At 41.9% G+C, this 27,475-nt stretch overlaps 1 protein-coding gene across 1 annotated transcript in view; it reads left to right on the top strand.

The window, feature by feature from the left end:
• Positions 1–16,533, top strand: part of LOC124622007 (cytochrome P450 4C1-like) — a 47,742-nt gene extending 31,209 nt beyond the window's left edge. The window contains exons 9-12 of the mRNA XM_047147558.1: positions 7,408–7,476; positions 7,914–8,085; positions 8,578–8,757; positions 16,224–16,533. Of these exons, the coding sequence (XP_047003514.1) occupies positions 7,408–7,476; positions 7,914–8,085; positions 8,578–8,757; positions 16,224–16,381 (579 nt within the window). The 3' untranslated portion in view covers positions 16,382–16,533. The remainder of the gene's footprint in view (positions 1–7,407; positions 7,477–7,913; positions 8,086–8,577; positions 8,758–16,223) is intronic.
• The last annotated feature ends 10,942 nt before the right edge of the window (positions 16,534–27,475 follow it).

The raw sequence follows: 27,475 nt of genomic DNA on the forward strand, positions 1-27,475 counted from the left end.
TGCCAAGCAATGTTGACGCGCAACGACAGCATGAATGGGACTTTCTTTTCGTCGGTTGTGATAATGGATGAGACGTGCATGCCATTTTTCAATCCAGAAACAAAGCGCCAGTCAGCTCAATGGAAGCACACAAATTTACCGCCACCAAAAAAATTTCGGGTAACTGCCAGTGCTTAAAAAATGATGGTGTCCATGTTCTGGGACAGCGAGGGCGTAATCCTTACCCATTGCGTTCCAAAGGGCACTACAGTAACAGGTGCATCCTACGAAAATGTTTTGAAGAACAAATTCCTTCCTTCACTGCAACAAAAACGTCCGGGAAGGGCCGTGTGTGTGCTGTTTCACCAAGGCAACGCACCCGCACATCGAGCTAACGTTACACAACAGTTTCTTCGTGATAACAACTTTGAAGTGATTCCTCATGCTCCCTACTCACCTGACCTGGCTCCTAGTGACTTTTGGCTTTTTCCAACAATGGAAGACACTCTCCGTGGCCGTACATTCACCAACCGTGCTGATATTGCCTCAGCGATTTTCCAGTGGTCAAAACAGACTCCTAAAGAAGCCTTCGCCGCTGCCATGGAATCATGGCGTCAGCGTTGTGAAAAATGTGTACGTCTGCAGGGCGATTACGTCGAGAAGTAACGCCAGTTTCATCGATTTCGGGTGAGTAGTTAATTAGAAAAAAAATCGGAGGCCTTAGAACTTGAATGCAGCTCGTGAACACCTCATAATAACAATCTAATAATACAGATGTTTATACTATTCAGAATACCTGTTATATTTTTCATGAATATAGATTTCGAATCTTTAGATCAAGAAAGTGCCAAGCAACGATTGTACTTTTGGCATATTGTGCTGTACATAACATAAAATTACAGAAGGATATGAAGTAATGTATTCTGTAATCATTTCATAAAGACAAGTAAATAAGTATCAAAAACGTGTCTGGCAAACAGAAATCCACATTTTGTCCAGCCAGCAAATACACATGATGAACTATGAGAACAATATATGCCAAGCCATACTTACCTGAATTTCATTTTCTCATGTTAATTCGTCCTCAGAACGTGGTAAATATTCAGAGTGAGAATTAGCGTCTGTGTCTTCACTGTTTTCCGTAGAAAAGTTCAGTTTCTTTCTAGAAGCCATCTTCATCAAATTCGTTGTTGCTTGACTCTGACTTGCCGGTACGGAAGATACGTAAAGCATTCTGGCAAGAAGAGAAACCTGGAAACAGTACCATCTCGTGAGATTTTAATGCTACCACTACTAATTAACAGAAACTAATTCTATCAGAAGTTATCTGTATTACGGAGGCCCAGCGTCCTCAAAATAAGTGGTTGTACATTCGCAATTACATCGGAACCAAATCAAAGATGGCACTTTCCAGAGTTCACAGAGCGTGTTCAAACGCGAGTGCGCCGCACCAGTGCCACAAAGGACACCCACGGAACGTCAAATAGGTAAGACTTTGCACTTTATAAATGGTGCAAAGCAGCTAATCTAAGTTGGGGAGATGCAATTGATGCTGTTTGCTGCCTGGAACTTATGACACCTCTCCAGGATAGTCTGAAAAGCCGGAAATAATTAATTAGATATTCTCCAAGCCATTAAATTGCACGAAGTTCTACTCATCCCCAAAGAGTCGTCAGCACTCAACCTACCTTCACGTTCGGGAGTGCTGCGTAGCGTACGTCATAAGGTTTGCCCATTAGCTACTTGCCTCTAAATCTCGGCAGTTTGACACCAGCGGAAATGTACTGAAAAACAGTCTTTAAGTTCACTGCCTGTGTGATTTTACTTAGACAACTTTTCTAGCACAATGTGTGCACAAGAAAAGCTTATTGCGCAATAATGACAGAGTGACACATGGCACTCGTCCATCCGGTTCAACCAACGAGCCACGTCCCCCTAACAATGGCACCCAGTTCTTGCTGGCAGCGACATCAGATAGTCCTATGCGTAAATTATGATTGGTCCGCTGATCTTAAACTCAAATATCTCCACTCTGTCTTCCCTGATCGCTATGCGGTTTTTGCCATTCTTAGTGTAACAAAACATTGCATCAGTTCTCCAAATAATTAGTTTTCTTAATCATTGTGCTTAAATGTTTAATTTGTGCGAGTATCAAATTGAGTGTGTGCAGTATTATGACAGACCACTGACATGCCTCAATTCAGTTCTGAGCTGACAGTCTGCCAATTAAGATATGATTTGACTCTGTAATGGAGAGTAATTATACTTAATAACATTTCTGCCGGCCGGAGTGGCCGTGCGGTTCTAGGCGCTACAGTCTGGAGCCGAGCCACCGCTCCGGTCGCAGGTTCGAATCCTGCCTCGGGCATGGATGTGTGTGACGTCCTTAGGTTAGTTAGGTTTAATTAGTTCTAAGTTCTTGGTGACTGATGACCTCGGAAGTTAAGTCGCATAGTGCTCAGAGCCATTTGAACTAATAAAATTTATTTTTAAAAATAGTCCTTACAGCTATCATGTCAGTAGTATACATATAGGGCGACGAAAAAATACCGCACTTCGAGGTCGACATTCAGTTCCTCATGCAGATTCAAGACAAAAATTTATCTAGCAAATTCGGTTAGGGTGCATTTTGAAAACACATGTATGAAAAGGAGGAGCTAGCAACACTGTTACATCGTGCAGCGCATAAGAATGTAAAGAGGAATGTGTATCACCCCTGAATAACGTACGAGCTGTCGTAGCTCACTAAACAGATAACTGCGACATCAGACCTGTAACCGCCATTCTCTACGTCTCGTCTTTTATAAGCAGAACAGCATTTTGTCACGTGACAACAACCTATCACGTGACAGCAGTATCTATTAAACTGCATTCATGTGACTACTAACCGCACAGTGTAGAGCCGTAACTCGTCACGTCAAGAGCATTTAAGGCGGCTTCGCGAAGGAGAACACAAACAATGAACAGGTCGACATGCTTTTTATGCTGGGTGCATCCGATAACCAAGATGCTACTGTTGGTGCTCGTGCGTTTGCTATATGGTATCCTCAAAGGCGCCATCTCGATCAGGCTGTCTTTCCACAGGAAAAGCAGTCTTGGTTCCAAAATTATTTAATATTAACGACGCGTCTCACCGTTATGGGCATCATCAGCAGTAGCTGCTACGTCCATTTTCCATTTTATATGGCTTTATCACGAATGGGTTACGTATCTAGCGACTGTTATGCAGTCTGATGATCCCCAAAGGGTTAAACGCGTCACTGATATTAAATAATTTCACATCCAAGGCTGCTTTTATTCTGGAATAATTTGAAACTGATTGTTGTAGCACCCTGCCACAATGGAATGTAATAAGAATGTTTTTCGTCTCCTGGAGCAACGCTTTCGGGAAACCGGTAATCTTCGTCCACAGATAATGGACAGAGGTCGTCAATGACTAGATGTATCACTCAAACAGAGGACGCAATTCTTGAAATCGTTCACTAGTCACCTCGGTGGACTAACCTTGATATTGCAAGGCAATTCCGGACATTTCAAAAACTGGTTGTTGAGGTATTGCACGGTGAAGAAAGGGATCCATACCACTACACTTTGACCCAACACCACATAGCAGAAGACCGCATTCCAAGAGTACAGTTTTGTCAATTACTTTTGCACCAAGTGAAACACAATGAACTTTTTATAAATAGCTTGATATAGAATGACGACTCTAGCTTCACTCGCGAAGGTATTTTCTAGCTCCACAACAGCCATTACTGGCCGGAACCTAACCCACATGTCAGCCGTGAAGTGGCTTTCGGGCACCATTTTGGATAAACCCTTGGACTGGAATCGTGACAGAAGACCTTTTGGACCCTTACCTATTGCCAAACAAGTTGAATGCACCCCTGTATCATACGTTCCTTTGCAGTACTTTGGCTGATGCGCTAGGAAACGTTCCACTTGGTGTTCGGCGACAGCTGTGGTTTCAGCATGATGGTGCGCCACCACATCTTGGAATGAATATGTGTAACGATTTAAATGGAGCGATACTATGGAAATGGATTGATCGTGGAGGTCCTGTTTCTGTCATCCACGTCCCGCAGCCTTTAATACACTAGAGTTTTATTTATGGGGACACTTAGCCGAAGAATTTTATGGTATTCCACCCATGGGTGTACTCACCCTAATATCTCGCAAGCATGCCTCTTCGGCAATGGTGGCCGCCAGTGTGTTGTGTAGTGTCCAGGAAAGTATAATTCCTAGAGTGGCGAAGTGTTTGCAAATGCAAGGCGGTCGCTTTGAATATCTTCTCTTAAGTGAATGTTTCTCATACGTTTATATACCGACGCTGTGAAGATAAGCCTGGATGTCAAATGTACAGAATGAAATTATTGTGCGTAGCATAATGTACAATCTAGTGTAGAATACCTATTGTGTTTTTTATACCTCACAGTATAGAGAAAACGTTACTGTATCCACTATTATTTTCTATTGACTGTATTTGCTACCTGGACGAAACAAAGTGGTCGTTTACGTCTGTATGAAGATCATGTTATGTCTTTACGTTCAAATAAAAGTAACAGTAAGAGGAAGAAATACGCAAGATACCGCGTTATGGAGGTGTAAATTGGATAAAGTTTGATGCTTTAACTGCAGAAAATAAGTTTGACGCGGACGTGGCTCAAACAGCGGTGAGTCTCCATATTCATACCCCCGGTATTGCGTCGTCTCACTGAGCTAATGAGACAGCATCAGTACAGTACTGAGTTCATGCCACCTGTTCCTGGCCACATTGCATGCAGTTACATCGTTGTCAGAGCCTTGGTTTTTAAATCGCATTTCTATTCAACCCACTGGCTCGGCTAGGTTTTGCTAGATATACTTTTATCTTGAACTGAATTGAAGAATCACACGCTGACCACCTGGCGCAGCATTTTTTCTTCAGCGTGTCCACGAAAAAGCGAAAATCGTCTAGGAAAACAGGGAACCAAATACAATTATAGAAGAGGGTGATATAAATTAGTACTTTTTTTAATCTTATGGGACTTAACTGCTAAGGTCATCAGTCCCTAAGCTTACACACTACTTAACCTAAATTATCCTATGGACAAGCACACACACCCATGCCCGAGGGAGGACTCGAACCTCGGCCGGGATCAGCCGCACAGTCCATGACTGCAGCGCCTAAGACCGCTCGGAACAGATACTACTGTTTCTCGCTAACAAACTTGAATTTTAACTTTTTTTAAATTTATGAGCAGCAAAGTGTAGCGTGAAGCTAACACTCTTATCGTTGTCGATGGAACTGCTTGCTAGATGACAGACTAACAACGCAATAAAATTGTCCACAACTGCAAGGTGGGTTGAACATCACAGTGTTTTTTACTAGTCAAGGTACTAAGTGGTGCGTCGTTATCGCCCCTTCATACATGAACCGCCTTATCCGGTTATAGGGGCCTACAGTTGTGTGTGGACACCGAACCATGGTACATTTCAGTGATTTTCACATTAGTAGTTAGTTGTCAGAGATGAAAGAAGAGATAATTGTGAGTAAGAACTCTTGCGCATGCTTTGGATTGGATATTGGGCGTTTGCTTGAAAAGTCTAACACTTATCCTTTAAGCTACCGATCTACGTGTACAATTCCTTAATCATCCGCAAAATGAATACCACTGTTGATGAAATTTGTTAGTCAGGGATGTTAAGACTAAGAAATTAATGAACGACATAAAGGAAAAGTAACAAATTATTGTTCATCTCAGAAGTGGAAACATAACGATGAGTTAAAGAGGCTGAACTTCTTTATATGCAAGGTCCACAGTACGGTTCTTCGGGTGAAACTGTCATCACCGAGTAGACGAAAACTTTCTGGATATATACGATATTGCAATGCCTGTGTTATTCAGAATTACGGTGCACACATGCATGTCCGCAGGAGTTGGCACTGAGACAGTTACAACCGTTATGAAATACATTACATGTACTCGCAATTGAGGATATGGATAATCATCAGCTGTCTAATGGAATGACGACGCTGAAAATGTGTGTGGGGCCGAAGTCGAACCCGTATTTCCCGCTCACCACGAACGGTCGCCTTACCATTTGGCTACCCAAGCACGAGTCACAACCAGACATAAACTTCCGTATGTCATCAGAATTGTGTTTAAAACCTGTATTCGTACATCCATGATGTATGATGCAGTACAGGAACGCATGCATACTTGTGCAAAAGAACCTTGCGTCGTAATTATGAATAACACAGGCACTGCAATATCGTATTTATCCACCGACACCAGGCAAGCGACTTTCAAGTAAAATGTCTTCCCTGTACGGATATATACATCGGCCGACATGGGGCAAGCGACTTCCAAGTAAAATGTCTTCCCTATACGGAAATATACAGAATGGAGGTACGAGTACTGGCTGTAGACACATGGCTGACGGCATACCGAAGTTTGGGTCTGCCGGTGAGTCGTGCTCGGGTAGCCAAATCATTTCCACCGAAAGGGAGGCCTTTCTGTTGTATTTATGCTTGTACAAATAAAGATGTCTTGTTTATTTAACCCGTTAAAAATGGTAAGGCGACCGCACGCGTCCCGGTTCTGCTCAGATTTTCATTGTTGAGTTGATAGTTATCCATATTCGTAAATGCGAATACATTGAATGAACTTTCTGGGTAGTCTCACCTAGTTTTCGTCATTCAGTTACAATGTTTATCATTCATTCCACGCCTTTTTCTTTGGAGTATTGAATACTGTAAGGTATTCCGAAAATGCGGGGTAGCAGTTTAACAGAAAATCACTAAGCATTTATTTTAAGCATTTAATAACTAGCCAACGAAAAGCTCATTAGAGGCAGAGCACAAGGTCGGATTGAACAATGGGTGGATCAGGAAATCGGCCGTATCCTTTGAAAGGAATACTGAGCTAGATTTCCGTTGAATAGGTAATAATAGTGCAATATGGGAAACGTTAACTTCCATATATAAGAACAATGACACGAAATGCCTGCCACTAGACGGCAAATAGTAGTCAAACCAGTCACAAGGATGACGATTAAGGAAAAGGGGAAGCATGGAATGCCTAATGTATTAATCACTGCGCCATTTCACTCCATGAAATTAGTTTACAATATCTTTCGCGGTAGATTCCTTATTACACCGAATTGTAATGTTTGAGTCGTATGATATTAGGTTTTAACAGCCGGTACTGAATATTTCATGTCTTGTACAAAAGATGTATTTTCATGTCTCTTACAAATATTTCAAATAGATGAGTTAAGAAATAATAACATATTTCAGCCTATATGCTTGCGAGCTGCAGCGACATGTTTTACATTTCTGTTTTTTTGTAAACTATTTCACAACTTCGCAAACATCTCACTATTTGTGCTCTAATTGCAAATCAGCCATTTTGATTCATTTGCGTTTCTCTCTGTGTTCTCAAGGGTCACGACACGACGTCTGTTGCCATGTCGTGGGTTCTGGTACTGCTTGGACACCATCCTGACATACAGGTGAGTTAAAATCTTTTCCTGTCCTTTCATGTACGTTTCATTTCAAAATTATCGGAATAGGGTGTTTCACTGTAGAAATGTGGTGGGTTTTCAACCAAACTGGAGCAACGAGTAATTGGGAAATTGAAAGGAACCGGAACGATGGAGGCTAAAGTAGATACCATAGTTCAATTGCTGGGATAATAAATCCAGAACAAAAGATCGAGAACAGTTTGTGTAAATATGTGTGTGTATGTATATCTGTGCGTGCGCAAGCCCGCTCTTGTGTGTGCTTATGTGTGTGTGTGTGCGTGTTTGTGTGTGTGTGTGTGTGTGTGTGTGTGAATGTATGTGAGTGTATTTGTGTGTTTGAGTGTGTGTGAGAGACAGACAAATACTGAGTGTAGACTGTGTTTCTCTCCGGAATATATCTCACTAATGCTGTTCGCTACCTGCAGGAAAAAGTCTTCGCTGAGCAGGAAGACATTTTTCGAGACGAGCCTAAGAGACGTCCAACCACGCATGACCTGAACAACATGAAGTACCTCGAAATGGTCATCAAGGAAGCCCTTAGGCTCTATCCGAGTGTTCCAGCCGTTAGTCGCCACCTGACGAAGGAGGTTGATATTGGCACGTATACCATACTACCTTCTTTGTACTCGTACCATTATTACCATTACAGTTGGTTTCCAAGCACATCTGATCGGTCTCTCAACCGGGGAACTCTGGAAGTGTTCAAGAAAATTTGACTACTTGCTAGTTTCTTATCTTCTACATATAAACAATTTAAGGATCAACAACCTGAACATAACAATAAATTTTTAGAATATAACCTGCTTAGAACCATGAAACAGGGCCAAAACAGCGGGAATTCTGTTTTCTATAAGACAAATAACCGTACATTAGCGCAGTAGCTGCCTTTCTCACAGTTATTATATTATGCGTAAGGTGATGGTATTGATCTGTCTCGTTCACAGTTGCTTTCATTTTTTTTAGGAGTCAAAAATATTTACCAGTGTTCGGCAGTTACTCTTGTCTACTGGATTTAAGCATTATGCCGATGCTGCGCAGACCGTAGTTCCGAGTAAATGTTGTACCTTACGCACTTTGCTGGCCTCGCAGGTGCCTACAAAATTCCTGAGGGCTGCACGGTGTCACTCAACATCCGGCAGACCCACCGTGACCCCGACCACTGGCCGAACCCGGAGCGCTTCGACCCGGACAACTTCCTGCCGGAGAGGGTGCAGGGCAGACACCCTTACGCCTACGTGCCCTTCAGCGCTGGGCCTCGAAACTGTATAGGTAAGTTTCCGTCAGCTATGCTAGCATTGTACAATCGTCTGTCAGTAATTACTTTTTGTAAATAGCTGACCATAATCTAAATCTTATTGAAGTTACCGGACGCTGAAAATATCGCCACAGTTGTAAGGTTCTACACTACTGGCCATTAAAATTGCTACACCACGAAGATGACGTGCTACAGACGCGAAATTTAATCGACAGGAAGAAGATGCTGTGATATGCAAATGATTAGTTTTTCAGAGCTTTCACAAAAAGTTGGCGCCGGTGGCGACACCTACAACGTGCTGTCATGAGGAAAGTCTCCAACCGATTTCTCTTACACAAACAGCAGTTGACCAGTGTTGCCTGGTGAAATGTTGTTGTGATGCCTCGTGTGAGGAGGAGAAATGCGTACTATCAAAGGTCGGATTGTAGCCTATCGCGATTGCGCTTTATCGTATCCCGACATTGCTCCTCGCGTTGGTCGAGATCCAATGACTGTTAGCAGAATATGGAATCCGTGGGTTCAGGAGGGTAATACGGAACGCCGTGCTGGATCCCAACGGCCTCGTATCGCTAGCAGTCGAGATGACAGGCATCTTATCCGCATGGCTGTAACGGATCGTGCAGCCACGTGTCGATCCCTGAGTCAACAAATGGGGAAGTTTGCAAGACAACAACCATCTGCACGAACAGTTCGACGACGTTTGCAGCAGCATGGACTATCAGCTCTGAGACCATGCCAGCGGTTACCAGACAAAAGCCCCTGCGATGGTGTACTCAACGACGAACCTGGGTGCACGAATGGCAAATCGTCATTTTTTCGGATGATCGGGGTTCTGTTTACAGCATCGTGATGGTCGCATCCGTGTTTGGCGACATCGCGGTGAACGCACATTGGAATCGTGTATTCGTCATCGCCATACTGGCGCATCACCCGGCGTGATGGTGTGGGGAGCCATTGGTTACACGTCTCGGTCACCTCTTGTTCGCACTGACGGCACTTCGAACAGTGGACGTTACATTTAAGATGTGTTACGACCCGTGACTCTACCCTTCATTCGATCCCTGCGAAACCCTACATTTCAACAGATAATGCACGACCGCATGTTGCAGGTCCTGTACGGGCCTTTCTGGATACAGAAAATGTTCGACTGCTGCCCTGGCCAGCACATTCTCCAGATCGCTCACCAATTGAAATCGTCTGGTCAATGGTGGCCGAGCAACTGGCTCGTCACAATACGCCAGTCACTACTCTTGATGAACTGTGGTATCGTGTTGAAGCTGCATGGGCAGATGTACCTGTACACGCCATCCAAGCTCTGTTTGACTTAATGTCCAGGCGTATCAAGTCCGTTGTTACGGCCAGAGGTGGTTGTTCTGGGTACTGATTTCTTAGGATCTATGCACCCAAATTGTGTGAAAAATGTAATCACATTCAGTTCTAGTATAATATATTTGTCCAATGAATACCCGTTTATCATCTGCATTTCTTCTTGGTGTAGCATTTTTAATGGCCAGTAGCGTATCATTTTGAACACGATCCTTCTTATACGCCCATTATCAGGTGCTATACTGAAAATAGTACCCATGCAGTAAGACACATAAAAAAGCAAAAAAGTTCATATAAAAAGTGACACCAGACAGCGCTACGGATGACTGCCTGGATAAATAAATATGCAATGAATACCAGGACACTTATACTTCGTGATGTGACCTCGAACGCCGCGATGAACGAGTATAGCGGAGAGCAAACTGGTAAACCAAAGTGGCAAAAACACCACCATCTGTTGACGGGAAGAAGAACGCGGGGCGACTAGCCCGGCCGTTCACAATTTGAATTAATGATTTACTTTTAAAATAATAATAAAAAACATTACCTAGAAAGTAAGTTTGGAAACGTTAAAAGTGCATTGTGAGTGGTAAAGTATCATATTGAACTGGGCGGTACACAACTGTAGTAAAACTGAGTGGAAGCTGGTAGCATAAAATTTATGTAGAAACCGTAAAACATAATGAAAATTTTCCCTTTCCACGAGTGGCACGCAGGTTTTTAGTTTAGTGAGGACCCTTATGGCGATGTGGAACAACACGTCACAGTCATCAGCTAAAGGAACATACACATGCCACTCCTATTTAAAAGCATTCGCTACTGAAAGAAATGGAAGGTAGAAAAACCTTACATTCCACACTGTCAAAAACTACTACGCCAATTAATAGCTAGCAGCAGTATCACTAAAGGGATACATTAAGTGTTGGGCCACTAATCGAGGCTCACATAAGATAAGACCTGAGACGAATTTTACATCAAGAAAGACAGATAAATTTTAAATTAGTGAGGACGTAAATAATGACGCAGCACAATAATGCGCCATAACCAAAGAATAAAAAATGAAAAACATACAAACTTCTATTACATGCTTAGGTGACTAGTCACATATCAGCTGGACACCACCAACAAACAAATTGCAGCAGTAGAGTTTCCAGGTTACACTGTTCTTACCGTAACCCACCTGGAATTTTGCCATGGCAGCATGGTACAATGACATAATTTTAAAAAATTCCATACCTCACTTGAAAAATGCAGTTGTGAATAGTTTTTGAGAGGTGATTATAGAATTAACACTAGCTAGATTATTGGTATTCTTATTCCGCCGTGTATTCACCTTCTTCTAAAGCAACATGGTAGTCAGAGATTTTGATGTAGCAATCATCCTCCCTGCTGAAGATGAAATAGAACATTGGGTATTTTCGGAAGATTCTGCCCTCTAGGAGTCGCGTACCTACAAGTGGCGGATGGAAGAATCAACTACATGTAACGAATGTGTCAGTAAGACATAATACTCTTATATTTGGTCAACTGGCCAAAATATCGAAACGAAGTTTTGAGCAAATGATAGTACCCGGAAGGGTACGTAATTTTCTGCATGATTAATTGTCTTAACTCTTGTATCAAACTAAGTACCGAAAGAAGTACGGTTTCTTTAATGAAACAGTGTAGTTTTTTGAACGGGAATCGAAAGTTATTACTAGTAAGAGTATAATGTTATATCGCTTGTTAGTGGTGGTTTTTCGAAACATATTCGAGAATACGCTACGACTGCAGTGCAACCCGGCCGGAATTGACGATTACAGTGTATAATCCGCCAATTTCGGCTTTCTTGCCACGCTTCGTCGTTATAAACATATCTCATCTTGATCCTACTTGACATTGTATAGACACAGCGTCAGCTACGATTTTTGTAAATTTAACTATGCGGTAACTTCTAGTGTACCAAAATAGGCTTTGGAACATTAGAAGTTAGCATATAGTTCCATTTGGAAAAATCGTATCCGACCCTCCATTTCGTATAATGCAGGGCCAAGAGTAAATGCGTCCCGTATCGGGAACGTAGACGTATCTTCTTGCTGCATCTAGCGACGGAACTTTGTGTGAGACAGTCGCTTGGCTCTGTTTACTTCACAGTAGCCACTGTGGTTGCTATGTCTTTCAATTTTAGCATATTTATCGGGTATTTGAGCGTAAATTTTCAACGACAGTGGTAAACAGTCGTTGCATCAATGCAGTCGTCTTTACAACTGCTATTTAAAATATTATTCTACTTAATAAAACTATACTTGCTCCTACACTTCGTTTCATAGAAAAGTTAATAATGCAACTAATTTATGTGTCCCTCTGCATACCATAATTTTCAGAAAATGTTTCGATTTCTGAAACAGTTCCCAAAATTAAAGATATGCTACGTCTCACGTAACTTACCCTGAAGAGGGGTGGTCAGAATATGGCGAATAAGGACTCTTTGACCAAAAAGGACACAGACGTCTGCCACCTTTAAGACAGACGAAGTGGCCACCCTTTGGTCCCGTAGCTGGATTCGGCATATTCTTCCACTTAGCTTGAGATGGATCCAGTGTTTTTATTTTTGCCTATCTGTCTCCCCTGACTTCCTCTCGTTCTCCCCCGACCTCGATGCCTTTACCGTATTCAAAGGCTCAGGGCGTCCTTCTAGTTTCCTTCTTCAAATTCTTCAAGCGACTTATGAATGTGGAGTCTTTATTGGCTTGGTGAAGCCTACCTTCTTCGGGGAGTTACCCATGAATACAAATTCAGATTGAGGGTTTAATCGATGGGCCTGTAGCCCACCCTCGATGAAAGACCAGTGAGAATTCACGAAAACAGGTGAATAAACCACGACGACGAATAATGCAAGGGAAAAGGATTTTTGGATATTGGGACGTACAAGGTCTGAATACAAAGTATCACGAAATATTCAAGACAGTAAAAGACTTAGCTTTGAGTGATATAAAGCGAAAGGGAAATGGATATGGAAAGAAAGGAAATTATACATACTTTTTTTAGGACAGTCAGCAAAGATAACAGAGCAAACGCTCTTAACGCAGATGAAGAGTGTGAAGCGAGTTTGTAGTCGGGTGCTTGTCGATAAAAAGCTGATAACACTTGATCTTGAACTACATGTCAATAAAATTTTGATAATTGGTGTGTAAGAAACAAAAGACACATGCAAAAAAGATGATACGTTTTCTGATAGAATGGGCACCCTGCTTGACAAACAGGACGAATGTGTTGGTAGCAAAAAGACTTTTTTATTTTGTTTTTTGTAGAACACATACAACACAAGCAAGAATGGATCGGAAATGAGTGTTAACGGACCAGCTATAAATTTGCACAAAAATTTACAATTTTCATCTCCAATTGGTCACTGGCAGGGAATTATTTCAACAAAATAAAATCAACATGTAGAATCAACAATAATGTGAGGTATGAACCTTGGGCTTCGCGTTCCCAGGCAGCAATAAGGACTTCAATGAACTTCACGCAGGTATTGGTATTTGCCTCTTCACAAACGGCGCCCTTACTGATCACCTGTGACGTGAGTTAAAACGTGGAGAGGTGCTGTAAGTACTGGTATCCATATCCATCTGTTTACAGTATGTCATGTAGTTTCCGTGGAGTCGTCTTCTGAAGCTACGTAGGTTCTTATGAATAACCCCATACACATATCCCTATAAACATATAAGGCGGTTGCAAACTGGAGGGAGAACTGTCAAGTTAATCTTCTGCGAAGAGGAAATGGCGACTACAAGGTTGTTTGTGGCCGAGGATAGCAAACGTATTACGTCTTTAGAAACTTAGTGGAGGCACACAATCGATGACGTATGGAGATAAATGGAAATAAATGTAGGAAAACAACGCAAATAATGGTCATAGGAGTTGGAGGGCATGATTTAAAAATCGAGAAGGGATTCATTAAAACTATAAACTTACATACGTACTGCGGCAACTAACTGATAACGAATGGAAGAAATGTTCAAGATATACTGAATAAAATAGGGAAAGATAAAATAGTAATTAAGCTGCTACATCTTGAATTATAAAATGACAATATCTTAATTTGCAAAGAATGGCAATGTGCAAGAGTTTTGAGAAAATCCCTGTGGCATATGAAGCACAAGTTTACACACTGAGAAAGGAAATGGAAAAAGATGTTCACCAATGGAGTGTTGTTTTGGATAGTGTGTTGCCTAACCACAATAATGGACATGGTTAGCAATTAAGACACATGTCCAGTGAAAAGAACGTGTGGTGCAGCAGTGTGATACTAATGGATGGGAATAAAATATGTCAGAAGCTGGGGACTTGGCCACGGACAAGAACGTTAATAAGAGGTACGCCTATGAAGAACGGGAATCCGTGAATTTTGGAGGCCAAGTAGAAAAGGACTTGACTGATACTTAGCTGCGTAATACATGCAAAGATACAGTCACGAATCCCTGTACAGTTCTTTTAATTTCTTTTTGTTAAAAATAACTGTTTCTCAGGATGAAAAAAACAGAATAATTAGTTCACGTTATATCTTTTTACTTTTTTATTTTTTTCGTTCATGTTTATATGCCTTGTGACGACATGCCGAGAGCTTCCATTCTTGTACGCGTCTGAAGAAGAAAGCTTACAGATTAATAGTACGTTGACGTAGATGTCTTCAGAGTTGGAGTTTTAGTTTCTATTGGACGAAGATAGAGAATAAATCAACTGTGGGTCGGTTTTTTTAAAAAAAAATACCTGGACAGTTACCTTAGTGATGTACAGCCTACAGGAAACTTGGGTTGATCTAGACTGTTCGACGGCAATTTAAAAGTTACTCCTCCTGAATACGTTTGATAGAGATCTCATAAGCACATTTAACTCATCTCAGCTGTTAAGCCCATTTATGTGATGATACATTCGTACTACCACCTTACATTTTGCACCATCACTCTCCACTGCAGTTGAATGTTCCTTGTGCGCACCGACTGTTCTTGTTATCTGTCACATTTGTACAGAGTGAATGTTTCAGAAAAGTGGAACCGGGATAATTGTGGAAGACGGTTATGAAAGTGGTTAAAGCTCGAAGATTAGGTACACAGTCAATATTTAAGTGAAACCGTCTAACATAAATTGAAGGTATATTTGGCATGGAGGTTGAACAGCGAAAGAATAAAGGGGTAACAGAGGAAACGAAAAGGTTAAAAGTAACAGCGGACGAAAAAGGTTGCTGACACTGTGAATCTAGGAACGGGCCTGGACGTCTATATGATACAATTTCGGTCCAACAAGTACTAATTATCGAATGCCTTACGTTATTATATAATATTAAGTGTTACTGATATGTGATTTAGGTTTTTTAACTGCAACAGTCTCACTGTGTTTTTGAATTTTATTCCGGTAGTTGTTAAAATGCACTGAAAAAATGTAGAGAACAGTTGGACTGGAACCTTTTGGTTGGGTTATGATTGTTAAGGACATTTCATTGATGATTTCACGGCCTGGGCTAGGGAGGCGTTCAAAGTTGCTTTGGGAAAGCATATGGTGGGTTCAGTAATATACTGATACTGAACGTGGGATATTTGAAAGAGCACGGACAGCAGGCCAGGGGACTCGGTCATCGGAGATATAACAGGGCGTGGAAACTCACGTTTCCTCAAAAAATAGAAGAAATGACTATGTAGTAGCTGTAGGAGGAGATGTGGGAGCTTTATGTGTTGGTGCAGCATACAGGTGAGAGTAGGTAGGTACAGAAAGTGAGGCAGAGTATGTGTGATTCTAGGATTTTAAAAGAGCTGTCAAACCTAGGACAAGTGGAGGATGAAATAACTTTGATTCAGATGATGATGGTTGGATGAGGATCTTCTATGTAAAGATGACGATCATGAGATTTAGCCACCGTGTTCATTCGGTTACCAGTTTTAGCCGACTGTGAGCTTTATTTTGGATGATTAATTATTGCTAATTCCTGGTTTATCGACTGTTAGTAGGCCTAATTCCCAGAGGAGTGTCAGCTTTATGTAACTCTCAAGAGCTTCTACAGTTTAAATTTGAGTATATATTTGACGTCTTGAAAGACTGAAACTGAGCATTATTGTTTCGTTCAGCCAGCAGCGACACTGTAATCTGTAGTGAAATGTTGTGTGTCTGTTGCAATCCACAGGCCAGAAGTTCGCCATCCTGGAGGAGAAGGCGGTGCTGTCGTACGTGCTGCGCAACTTCCGCGTGGAGACGGTGGACAGGCTGGAGGACCTCCAGCTGATCGGCGAGCTCGTCCTCAGGCCGATGAACGGCGTCAACCTCAGGCTGTGGCCGCGGTAGCACCAAGTCTGTGGCGCCGCTTCTAAGTGCCTCCTGTCCAGTCCGCCAACAGCGCTTCATATCATCATTTTTTCATCTCGTGATCTGTCCATTTTAATAATCTTGTACATATGTTTATACATTTTATTGAATAAATATTATTTTTTAATTTATTTAGCTTCAAGGAGATACATATAATATTTATAACTATCCCAATTAGAATGTTGGACGTTATGAGCTTTACACGCATTGTAATTGTGGGCGAATCTAGGTGGCAATCATTTGACTGGAAAACGACGATCTCTCAGATCAATTCCGAATGGGAGACATCATGGCAGTCAGATTAAAGAGTGTCCAACCCTCTCGTGACTTTCGTCTTAGGGAGCAGAAGTACTGTTAATTTGTGACATCACGGTGACATTAGGGTCGATACGTCACCTAAGGTCACCCCTCTATGTTGAGTGAAACGACTGTTTAGGTGAACCAGTACGCAACCATGCTGCGGCTAGCAGATTCTAGCGCGGCTCATAGATGCGTGCACACTCTGTGAAATCATGTTGGCATGTCGGGCGAAATGAGTGATGGTAGTCCGCTGAGCACAGAGTTCTTGGCTTTTTTTTTTGTGTCATCAGTCTTCTAACTGATCTGATGCGGCCCGCCACGAATGATCCCAATCTCTATTTTCCTCTACAGTTTTTACCCTCTACAGCTCCCTCTGGTACCATGGTGTCCTAACAGATGTACTATCATCCAGTTCCTTCTTGTCAGTGTTTTCCGTATATTCCTTTCTTCGCCGATTCTCCAGAGAATTTTCTCGTTTCTTACCTCACTAGTTCACATTCAGCCTCTTTTTGTAGCACCATATCTCAAACTCTTCTATTCTCTTCTGTTCCGGTTTTCCCGCAGTCCATGTGTCACTTCTATGCAAGGCTGTGCTCCAAACGTACATTCTCATAAACTTCTTCCTCAGATTATGGCCTACGTTTGGTAGTAGTAGGCCAGTAATGCACTTTTTGCCAGTGCTAGTCTGCTTTTTACCCCCCTTGCTCCGTCCATCGTTGGTTATTTTGCCGTCTAGGCAGCAGAAATCCTTAAATTCACCAGTTAAGATGTTAAATCTCTTGCTGTTCTCACTTTAGCTACTTCTCCTTACTTTCGTCTTTCTTCGATTTATTCTCAATCCATATTCTGTACCCACTAGACTACTCATTTCCTTCAACAGATCCTGTAATTCTCCCTCACTTTCATTGGGGATAGAAATATCATCAGCGTACCTTAACACCGATAGCCTTTCACCTTGAATTTTAATCCCACTCTTGAACCTTTCTTTTATTTCAGTCTTTGCTTCTTTGACTTATAGCTTGAACGATAGGGGAGAAACACTACATCCCTGTGTCATACCCTTTTCAAACGGTGCGCTTCGTTTTTTGTCTTCCATTCTTATTGTTCTTCCTTGCTTCTTGAATATGTAGTATATTACCCGTCTGTCCCTATGGCTTACTCCTATTTTTCTCAATATTTCGAAGATCTTGCACCATTTTACATCGTCTAAGGTTTTTCCGGGTCGACAAATCTTATGAACATGTATTCATTTTTCTTCAGCCTTGCTTTCATTATCAACCGTAACTTCTGAATTGCTCTCTGGTGCCTTTAGAATAAGCCAAACTGATAGTCATCTAACAGATCTTAAATTTTCTTTTCCATTCTTCTGTGAATTATTCTTCTCAGCAACTTGGATGCATCACCTGTTAAGCTGATTCTGCGATAATTCTCACTCTCGACAGTTCTTGCGATCTTGGAAATTCTGAGGACGATGTTTCTCCGGAAGTCTGCCGGTATGCCGCCAGTCTCATACCTTTCACACGCCAACGTGAATAGTCGTTTTGTTGCCACTTCCGCTAACGATTTTCGAATCCGAGGGAATGTTATCTATTCCTTCTGCCTTATTTGATTTTTACTAAAGCCCACACAATCGTTTCGAGACTGTCAGCAACTGTATTAACGTTTATAACAATTCTTACTTATTCTCCAGTCTCCGTTGTACATTTTTAATTGCGTAACATGTTTCGACCACCCTGCATAATCTTCAGACCTAAGTATTTGTGTCAACAACCCGTTTTGTCTGTGTCAGAACCTCATATCAGGGTAATACTTACATCTGAAGATGATCCAGGGAGATTATATTGTTAAAAAGTACACAACTGAGTCTGAAGAATAAATGAGATGTGTTTTACACTTTAATTGTTAGTTGCCCCTACAGCAGTCAGCAGATGTGGTGTGCCTTTAGTCAAATGACTCTACCAAACATTTGAAAGCCCCCTACTTCTTTTTTAAACTAATCTGAATACATAATTGGTATAGCGTCAGTAAAAATATTCTCAAAATTATTCCGCCTTTTTATACGAAAGTGAGAAGTAGGTAATGAAGGCTGATTATCGTTGGTACAGACAACTACATGGTTTTCCACTAAACCCAGAACTTCATTTATATTTACTGTCCAAATGTTTGTACAGAGTTCCAACTATACTTATGATGTTAGACACAACTACGGCTTTCTTATTAAGATTTCAGTAACTATATATTTACGATCAAAGAATAGTTTAACATTTCATTTACCGTTACTAATCATTGGCGGCTTAACGGACCAATCACAAGCTCGCCCTGAACGTTAGACGCGAATCCGGCTAGCTCTTTAGTCAGTAACCCGTCCGTATTTGTGCTGACAGCCTGTTGCTAAGACGGATTACTTTATGTCATTCAAATTAAGTGAAAGTTCAAAACAGGCTCTGGAAATGTTTGTGTTCGTAACTGTACAGTCATCAAAAGCGTGTGAAGAGAATTTGTGAACTTTGATGGTGCTCGATAAGTGATGGTTAGAATCCGCGATCTTTGACGAATACAGTGGTTTTAGACTGGCTCTCATGTGATTTACCGTAACAACAATATTCATTTTAGTGATTTTGAGATTGAGAGCAATAAAAATCATCTGTCATTCCCCAATTTTGAGACTTTCATGGAAATGGCGTTGATATACAAACATCAAAAAAAGTTTTGTATCAACCCGGTTCCCACAACTCCTGAAGATAGACATTCGCTGTGAATATTGTATCGCAGACACAGTCCCTTTGACTGTTCAGAGATGTCACTAAAACCGCCCAAGCATGTAAACAACCATGCATGAGCAGCGCCCTTTAGACGGAGGGGGTCCGACAGCCCATCAGTTCCAGTCATTCCAACAACACGGCTCGTATTGTCTGTAGTTCAACCATGCCTAGACAGTCAATACCGCGGTTCGTTCGCGCCAGCATTGGTACTTTGTGCCAGGAAGGGCTCTCAACATGGGAAGTGTCCAGGCATCTCGGAGTGAACCAAAGCGATTTTGTTCGGACATGGAGGAGATACAGAGAGACAGGAACTGTCGATGACACTCCTCGCTCAGGCCACCTAAGGGCTACTATTGCAGAGTATGACAGGTACCTACGGATTATGGCTTGGAGGAACCCTGACAACAACGACACCATATGCTTTTCCTGCAGCCACAAGACATCGTGTTACGACTCGAACCGAGCGCAACTGGCTGAATGATGTGTAACTTCACTTCGGACGTCCATGGCGAGTCCATCTTTGCAATCACGACACCCTGCAGTGCGGTACAAATGGACCCAACAACATGCCGAATGAACCACTCAATATAGTCATCACGTTCTCTTCACCGATGAGTGTCGCATATGGCTTCAACCGGACAATCGTCGGAGACGTGTTTGGAGGCAACCCGGTCAGGCTGAACGTCTTAGACACAGTGTCCAGCCAGTGTAGTAAGGTGGAGGTTCCCTGCTGTTTTGGGGTGGCATTATGTGGGGCTGACGTACACGCCTTGTGGTCACGGAAGGCGCCGTAACGGCTGTACAATACGTGAATGCCTTCCTCCGACCGATAGTGCAACCATATCGACAGCATATTGGCGAGGCATTCGTCTTCATGGACGACAATTCGCGTCTACATCGTGCACATCTTATGAATGACTTCCTTCAGGACAACGACATCGCTCGACTAGAGTGGTCAGTATGTTCTCCAGTCATGAACCCTATCGACATGCCTGGGATAGATTGAAAAGGATTGTTTAAGGACAACGTGACCCACCAACCACTCTAAGGGGTCTACTCCGAATCGCCGTTTAGGAGTGGGACCATCTGGACCAACATTGCCTTGATGAACTTGTGGATAGTAAGCCACGACCAATACAGACATGCACCAACACAAGAGGACGTGCTACTGGGTATTAGAGGTACCACTGTGTACAGCAAAAGTCCTCGCTGTGTGGTGGTACAACATCCAATGTGTGGTTTTCATGAGCAATAAAAAGGGCGGAAATGAGGTTTATGTTGATCTCTATTCCTGTTTTCTGTACAGGTTCCGGAACTCTCGGAACCGAGGTGATGGAAAACTTTTTTTGATGTATTTATTTCCGCCGGCCGAAGGAGCCGTGCGGTTCTAGGCGCTGCAGTCTGGAACCGCGAGACCGCTACGGTCGCAGGTTCGAATCCTGCCTCGGGCATAGATGTGTGTGATGTCCTTAGGTTAGTTACGTTTAACTAGTTCTAAGTTCTAGGGGACTAATGACATCAGAAGTTGAGTCCCATAGTGCTCAGAACCATTTTTTTTAGTATTTATTTCCACCTGCCATTCTGTTATTCACTGTTCATTGTTCGCATGTTAGCATATGCGGGTCGCGGGGAAGAAAACCAGTGAACACATCGAGACAACTTTAGAAGACACGAGGTAAGCAAACCTCCCCTTCTGCCCAGCGAGAAATAAGGGAAACTTGTGAAAATTTTTCACTGTGAATTGGTCAACGTAGGCCTATACATGCAACAAATTACAAAGAACTATTTGAACAGTTAGCATTGTTGCGGTAGTAAGAGATAGTAAATTAGAACTTTTTATTGAAATTCATTCACATTGCCACTGCAACGTGTCGCGGCAGGAGCATTCGATATCTCATCCTAATTGATTATTTAGTTAAGCAGTGGGACAAGAGATTGCCACATCCTTATACCATCTGTAAGTATATTTGTACTCTTTCTTATAGAGAGGATTGGCGGAATGAGGGCGTAAAAACTCGCTTTGAGTGTAATAACAAAAAAAAAAAAAAAGTAGTCTCTCACTCAGGGCAGAATACTAGTTTTGTTGCTGTTCAATGTATCCCGATGGGAGGCCATTTATATACGCTGACAACATAGCTGTAGCTGCCCAATGCAGTAAATTCGAGGAAGTCGAGGAGAAATTAACCAGCGACCTTCAAATATTAGGGAATTACTATCACCACACCCACCTGAAACCAAACGCAACAAAGACGCAGGTTTGTAGTTTCCAGACAAGAAACAAAGGAGCCAAAAGAAAACTCCACGTGAGTTGGGAAGGTCAAGAGCTAGAGCACTGCTACCCTGCCAAATACTCAGCCATGAAGTGGATAGAATTCTGTCACTTGAACGGTACTGTTTGGGTGCTAGGCAAAATGTCAGTGCTAGCGATAATATCATTCGTAAACTGACTAACACAAACTGAGGTGCCTACCTAAAAGTGCTTGAAACGATAGCCATTTCACTCAATTGTTTCAGCAGTGGAATATGTCGCGTCTGTGTGGTAGAATTCGGCCCACGTGAAACACACTGATGTGGACATAAATGAAAAAAAAAAAAATGGTTCAAATGGCTCTGAGCACTATGGGACTCAACTGCTGAGGTCATTAGTCCCCTAGAACTTAGAACTAGTTAAACCTAACTAACCTAAGGACATCACAAACTTCCATGCCCGAGGCAGGATTCGAACCTGCGACCGTAGCGGTCTTGCGGTTCCAGACTGCAGCGCCTTTAATCGCACGGCCACTTCGGCCGGCGGACATAAATGAGTCCTGCTCTGTATACAGTTTGTTTTTGGATGCTTGCTTCTAAAGTCCTATGTATATATTTATATCCATGAAACACACTACACATTTTAAATAATGACTAACGCAATATGGCGGCTTAAACCATTTTATCCCTTCATCCGTGATGGTGGTCCAAGACCGAAACCGGTGGAATTTGGGTTTAAAATAAAGACAGCTGATATGCTGCATTTTATTCATTAATGAGTCATCCCGCAAAATATCAGGATGTACGAAATCTACCCTCTCTGGAATTGCTCCCCCCAGTACACAGCGGCAAGTAACTGCCGCGGTGGAGACGAAGAAACAGATGACAGATAATCTTCAGCCTCTAGGCGGGCACCAACAACAGCCCAGGCGGCTTAGATCAAGGAAGAGCTTCCTTTCGACGTCAGAGCTAAACAACTCACCTTCGAAGACTTCAGTTATGGAAGGAGGACACATCAAACCCCATCCCGGAGCTGAAGGAGGAACTGACTTGCCCAAAGTTCAGAACAAGCAGTACCCCGCTAGATTTACAGCTAGCAAATCATAAGGCCATCAGTGTACCTGATTACTCGGGAAAAAATATTTAAACTGTAAATTGTATTACAGTTGACTTATACTAGATATCAATGTTTGGTGTTCTGGACACAGGAAATAAATAAACAGATGGTATAACACCTATTTACAATGAACATGGAGTAGAATAATTCTTCTGAACATGTTCGCGATCTGCAGGAATTCTCCCAGTTCTAAGAAGTGCAAATCTGTCTTATACTTGCTGTAACATGATTTCAAAGAATTTGAAAATACTCCTGATGATTGCAGCTTATCTGAAAAACAATTCTTCTTCTGTAGGCAAAACGTGTCTAATGAATCGTGCTTGCGTTAGCTACCTCTTTCAGTAAAAATACACGAGCACCTGGAAACATTCCAGGAACAAGTGTTAATTTTTAGTAATGACTGTGGGATTGAGAAAACTGAAGAGAAATCTATTGTAACTTCTTATTATTATTCAATAAACGTGTAAGAAATTAACATACAGTGTGACAGTTATTGAATTACATGAAATAAAATCGTCATAACTTCTGAACGGTTTGCGTTAGGAAGTTCAATCTGCGCGGTTGGCCACTGGTCATGATGCGCATTAGTATGCGCATGCGCCTTGTTATTTGTTGGCCATTCACAAGTGAAAAGTCACAGTACAGCGTGCCAGAGAGTATTAAGAGTATAGTGCTTTTGAAGGCCTATTATCCGAGCAATAACAGCGCAACTGCGGCTCATAGGAAGTTTGTGACGGACTTCAAGCTGAAGTCAACCGGTCCAGTGTACTAACAATTAAGAATTTGATTCGCAGGTTTGAGAGAACGAGTAGCGTTCGTGATGACAGTGTTGGCAATGTCGGTCGTCCTGGAAGGGTGAAAACGCTTGATATCATAGAGAAGACATGCGGTGTGTTTCAAACTAGCCTCAGGAAATCGACCAGAGGAGCTATACAACAGATGGAATCAGCCAGGAGACACTGCAACAAATTGTTGTTGAAGACCTGCATTTCTTTGAATACAAAATTCAAACCCATCAGCCAATATGGCCTAGGGCCATGGAACAACGGTTGTGTATCGCCAACTTTAATGTCCACAGAATTGACGAACAGAAATTTACGTGAATATGGTTTGGTTTATCGACAAAGCTTACTTTTATTTGGATGGGTTCATCAATAAGCAAAGTTGGCGTAATTGGCGAAATGAGAATCCGCATTTCGCTATCGAGAAATCTCTTCATCCTCAGCAGGTGACTGTATGTTGTGCAGTGTCCAGTCACGGAATAATGGGTGCAATATGCCTTGATGACAAGGTGACTACCAAGCAGCACGTGAAGGTTTTGGAAGATGATTTCATCCCTATTATCCAAAGTGACCCTAATTTCGGCAAGATGTGGTTCATGCAAGACGGAGCCGACCCCATCGAAGCAGGAGAGTGTGCGATGTCCTGGAGAAGCCCTTTGGGGACAGCATTCTGGCTGTGGGGTACCCAGAGGCCACCCGCATGGGCCTCGACTGGCCGCCATATTCTCCGGATCTGAACACATGGGACTCCTTTTCGTGGGACTATATTAAAGACAAGGTGTACAGCAATAACCCAAACCACTGATGAGCTGAAAACAGCAACTGAGGAGATCATCGACAGCATCGATGTTCCGACACTTCAGCGGGTGATGCAGAATTTCGCTTTTCATCTGCGACACGTCATCTCCAATGATGGCAGGCATATAGAACGTGTCATACCCTAAATCCGAATATCTGTAGTGACGTTTAATGCTGAATTAAGTGTGTGCACGCCGTAAAATGTTCAAATGTGTGTGAAATCCTACGGGACTTAACCGCTAAGGTCATCAGTCCCACACTACTTAACCTAAATTATCCTAAGGACAAACACACACACCCATGCCCGAGGGAGGACTCGAACCTCCGCCGGGACCAGCCGCACAGTCCGTGACTGTGCACGCCGTAGTTTATAACTAATTTATGTTTTTTTCGTATAGTTCTATTACTGGCACCATGCATATTTGTTAAATAAGATGAATATTTGTTAAACCAATGAAGACATTTTCCTCTTGCGGCCCTTACCTAAATACACTGCAATGGGAGGGGGGATTGCTACCTGGGACACTAAAAACTCTGTACACCCCTGACCTAGAGGACAAGGCCGAAAGCTCCATGAGGAGGTCTGCGGATATTGGTGATGCTGGATATGGAGCAATCGCAACTCTAGAAAATTGTAAAGAAATGCTGGAAGACCTGCACAGGATTGACGATTAGCGCAGTGCTCGACGGTTCACCCTAAACAGAAATAAAGTATCCTATAATGTATACATAAGCAGAAATTTCCTTTGTGGTATTATTACACTATTGTTGAATAATCATTAAAAGTATCCACATTCATAACGTGTTTAGGAGCTTGATATCACGCAGTATAAAGTGAAATGACCCTATAAACTAACGACAGAAAAATCATAATACAGACTAGTTCCTCACTAAGAAAGTGGTTTATAAAACCTTCGATCGACCCTTACTCGCGTATAGGTCCTCAGTTGGGACCCATATGAAAAAGGATCGATAGAGAAAATATAGAAGATTGAGAGCAGAAAATTGCGTTTTGTAACGGCTGGTTCAGCAAGCGTGAATATTTCACGGGGATGCTCAGTGGTAAAAACTGTAAGACAAGCGTTGTGCATCACGGTGTAATTTACTGTTAAACTTCCGACATAGAAGGCCAACCGGTACTCTACTTCCTTCTACGTACATTTTGCGAAAAGACCGCGAAGGTAAAATCAAGGAGACTCGAGCTGACGCAGAGGTCTACCAACAGTAGTTCACATGGAGCACCACTCGCGACTGGACCAGAAAAGATAGACAAAGTACCCTGCGCCACACATAGTAAGGTTTGTTACAGAGTATACATATGATGAATAAATATGTCCAGTTGTACTACTGTACAAGCCTATATGGTGTGTGATGAAGGGTATTTCCGGTGCCGCTGTAACTTCACCTTATGCCTATTGAACTCCATAACGGTAATTGAGAAGAATGACTGTAGGTACGTGATATCCTTAAATAATAGTCATGTTTCTGCAAGTGGAAGTTACTGGAGCTTTCATCTTTTCTATAGGCGAGCGAATGCCGGAGATATGAGGACAGCAGGTTCTGCCGGAGATTTGCTGGTACCGCCTTCGTTTGCGAGAGCCCATGTTGGTCAGTGTCATGTATTTTAAAACAGATCTTTGTTTCTGCCGTACCCTGTAGAATCAAATAGGGATAAAAGTTTTAAATATTTACAAATTTAGTTTTTGATCAGCTCGTAATAAATGTTCCCGTAGCTGAATGTCCTGATTCCTTACACAATTGCGATAAATTCGTGAGATTGACGATCGTTTCAAAGATTACCAGTTCTTGTATAAATACGACGTATTGTTCGAAATGGATGCAGTTTTCTCACAGCTGCAGCGTAAAATACTCGAAATATTTAACTAGACAAGCTAAAACTGATCATAATATTTAAAATAATTATTAAAATAAAATGAATTTTTAATGTACCGGTACCGTGTTTATAAAATGCCACAAAAAGCGTAAAATAATTTCTCCTAGCCCCATACAGATTCCCAACACCATACGAATCTGAAAATTTGTGATTGTGAATTTTTAATAGCTATGTTGTAAGATTTAAATCCAAAAAGGTGAAAACTCTGGATGCATGCTTTAGACACTACTAAGAAGCTGAGCTATTCATGGATCAGTTACGTTTTGCATGCTCCCCACGTTCTTCATTATAAATGTTACAAGTATTTTCATAGCTGTTATTATTAACAAATAAAATATTTCATGATTATCTGTATGGGATTAGGAATCTGTATGAGGTAAGGAGAGATTATTTTATACTTTTAAAACCGATCTAAAAACGTGGTATATTAAAAACTGATTTTTATTTAAAGAATTATTTTCTGGCTTTTGGTCTCAAAAATGGTTCAAATGGCTCTGAGCACTATGGGACTCAACTGCTGTGGTCATAAGTCCCCTAGAACTTAGAACTACTTAAACCTAACTAACCTAAGGACAGCACACAACACCCAGCCATCACGAGGTAGAGAAAATCCCTGACCCCGCCGGGAATCGAACCCGGGAACCCGGGCGTGGGAAGCGAGAACGCTACCGCACGACCACGAGATGCGGGCTTTTTGGTCTCGGTTGTGTGAAATTACTTAATCAATACCACACATTTTGATAAGATTAAAAGAGAGACGTCGTAAATTTCTGGTTAAGTGTATCAATGATGACGAAAAAGAAACAGCGTAGACCACTGCATAGCTCATACAATATACATCGTCTAATTTTTGATTATTTGTAATATTTGTAGAAGTTTGTGGAGATGAGTGAAGAATAAATAAAAAAGTTTATTAGTCAAGACGTTAATGGACGTCAGCGTTACCCACAGTGGATTGTGACTTGGGTCCATTCTCAAACTTTATGACAAGGTTTGTACTGTTGCGGAACTTAAGTCCTGTACCTCTCGCTTAATTACCTCCTTTTCAACACAAAGTTCACACTCACTATATTTACACGCTATCATACGCGCAACGTGTGACACATCCGTAAATAGAAGATTTGCAAGGTTTTTTTTTTTTTTTTTTTTTTTTGCCTTGCCTGTAAGAGTACA

The sequence above is a fragment of the Schistocerca americana genome, chromosome 7 (genome assembly GCF_021461395.2).
Source record: "Schistocerca americana isolate TAMUIC-IGC-003095 chromosome 7, iqSchAmer2.1, whole genome shotgun sequence".
NCBI classification, from domain to species: domain Eukaryota; kingdom Metazoa; phylum Arthropoda; class Insecta; order Orthoptera; family Acrididae; genus Schistocerca; species Schistocerca americana.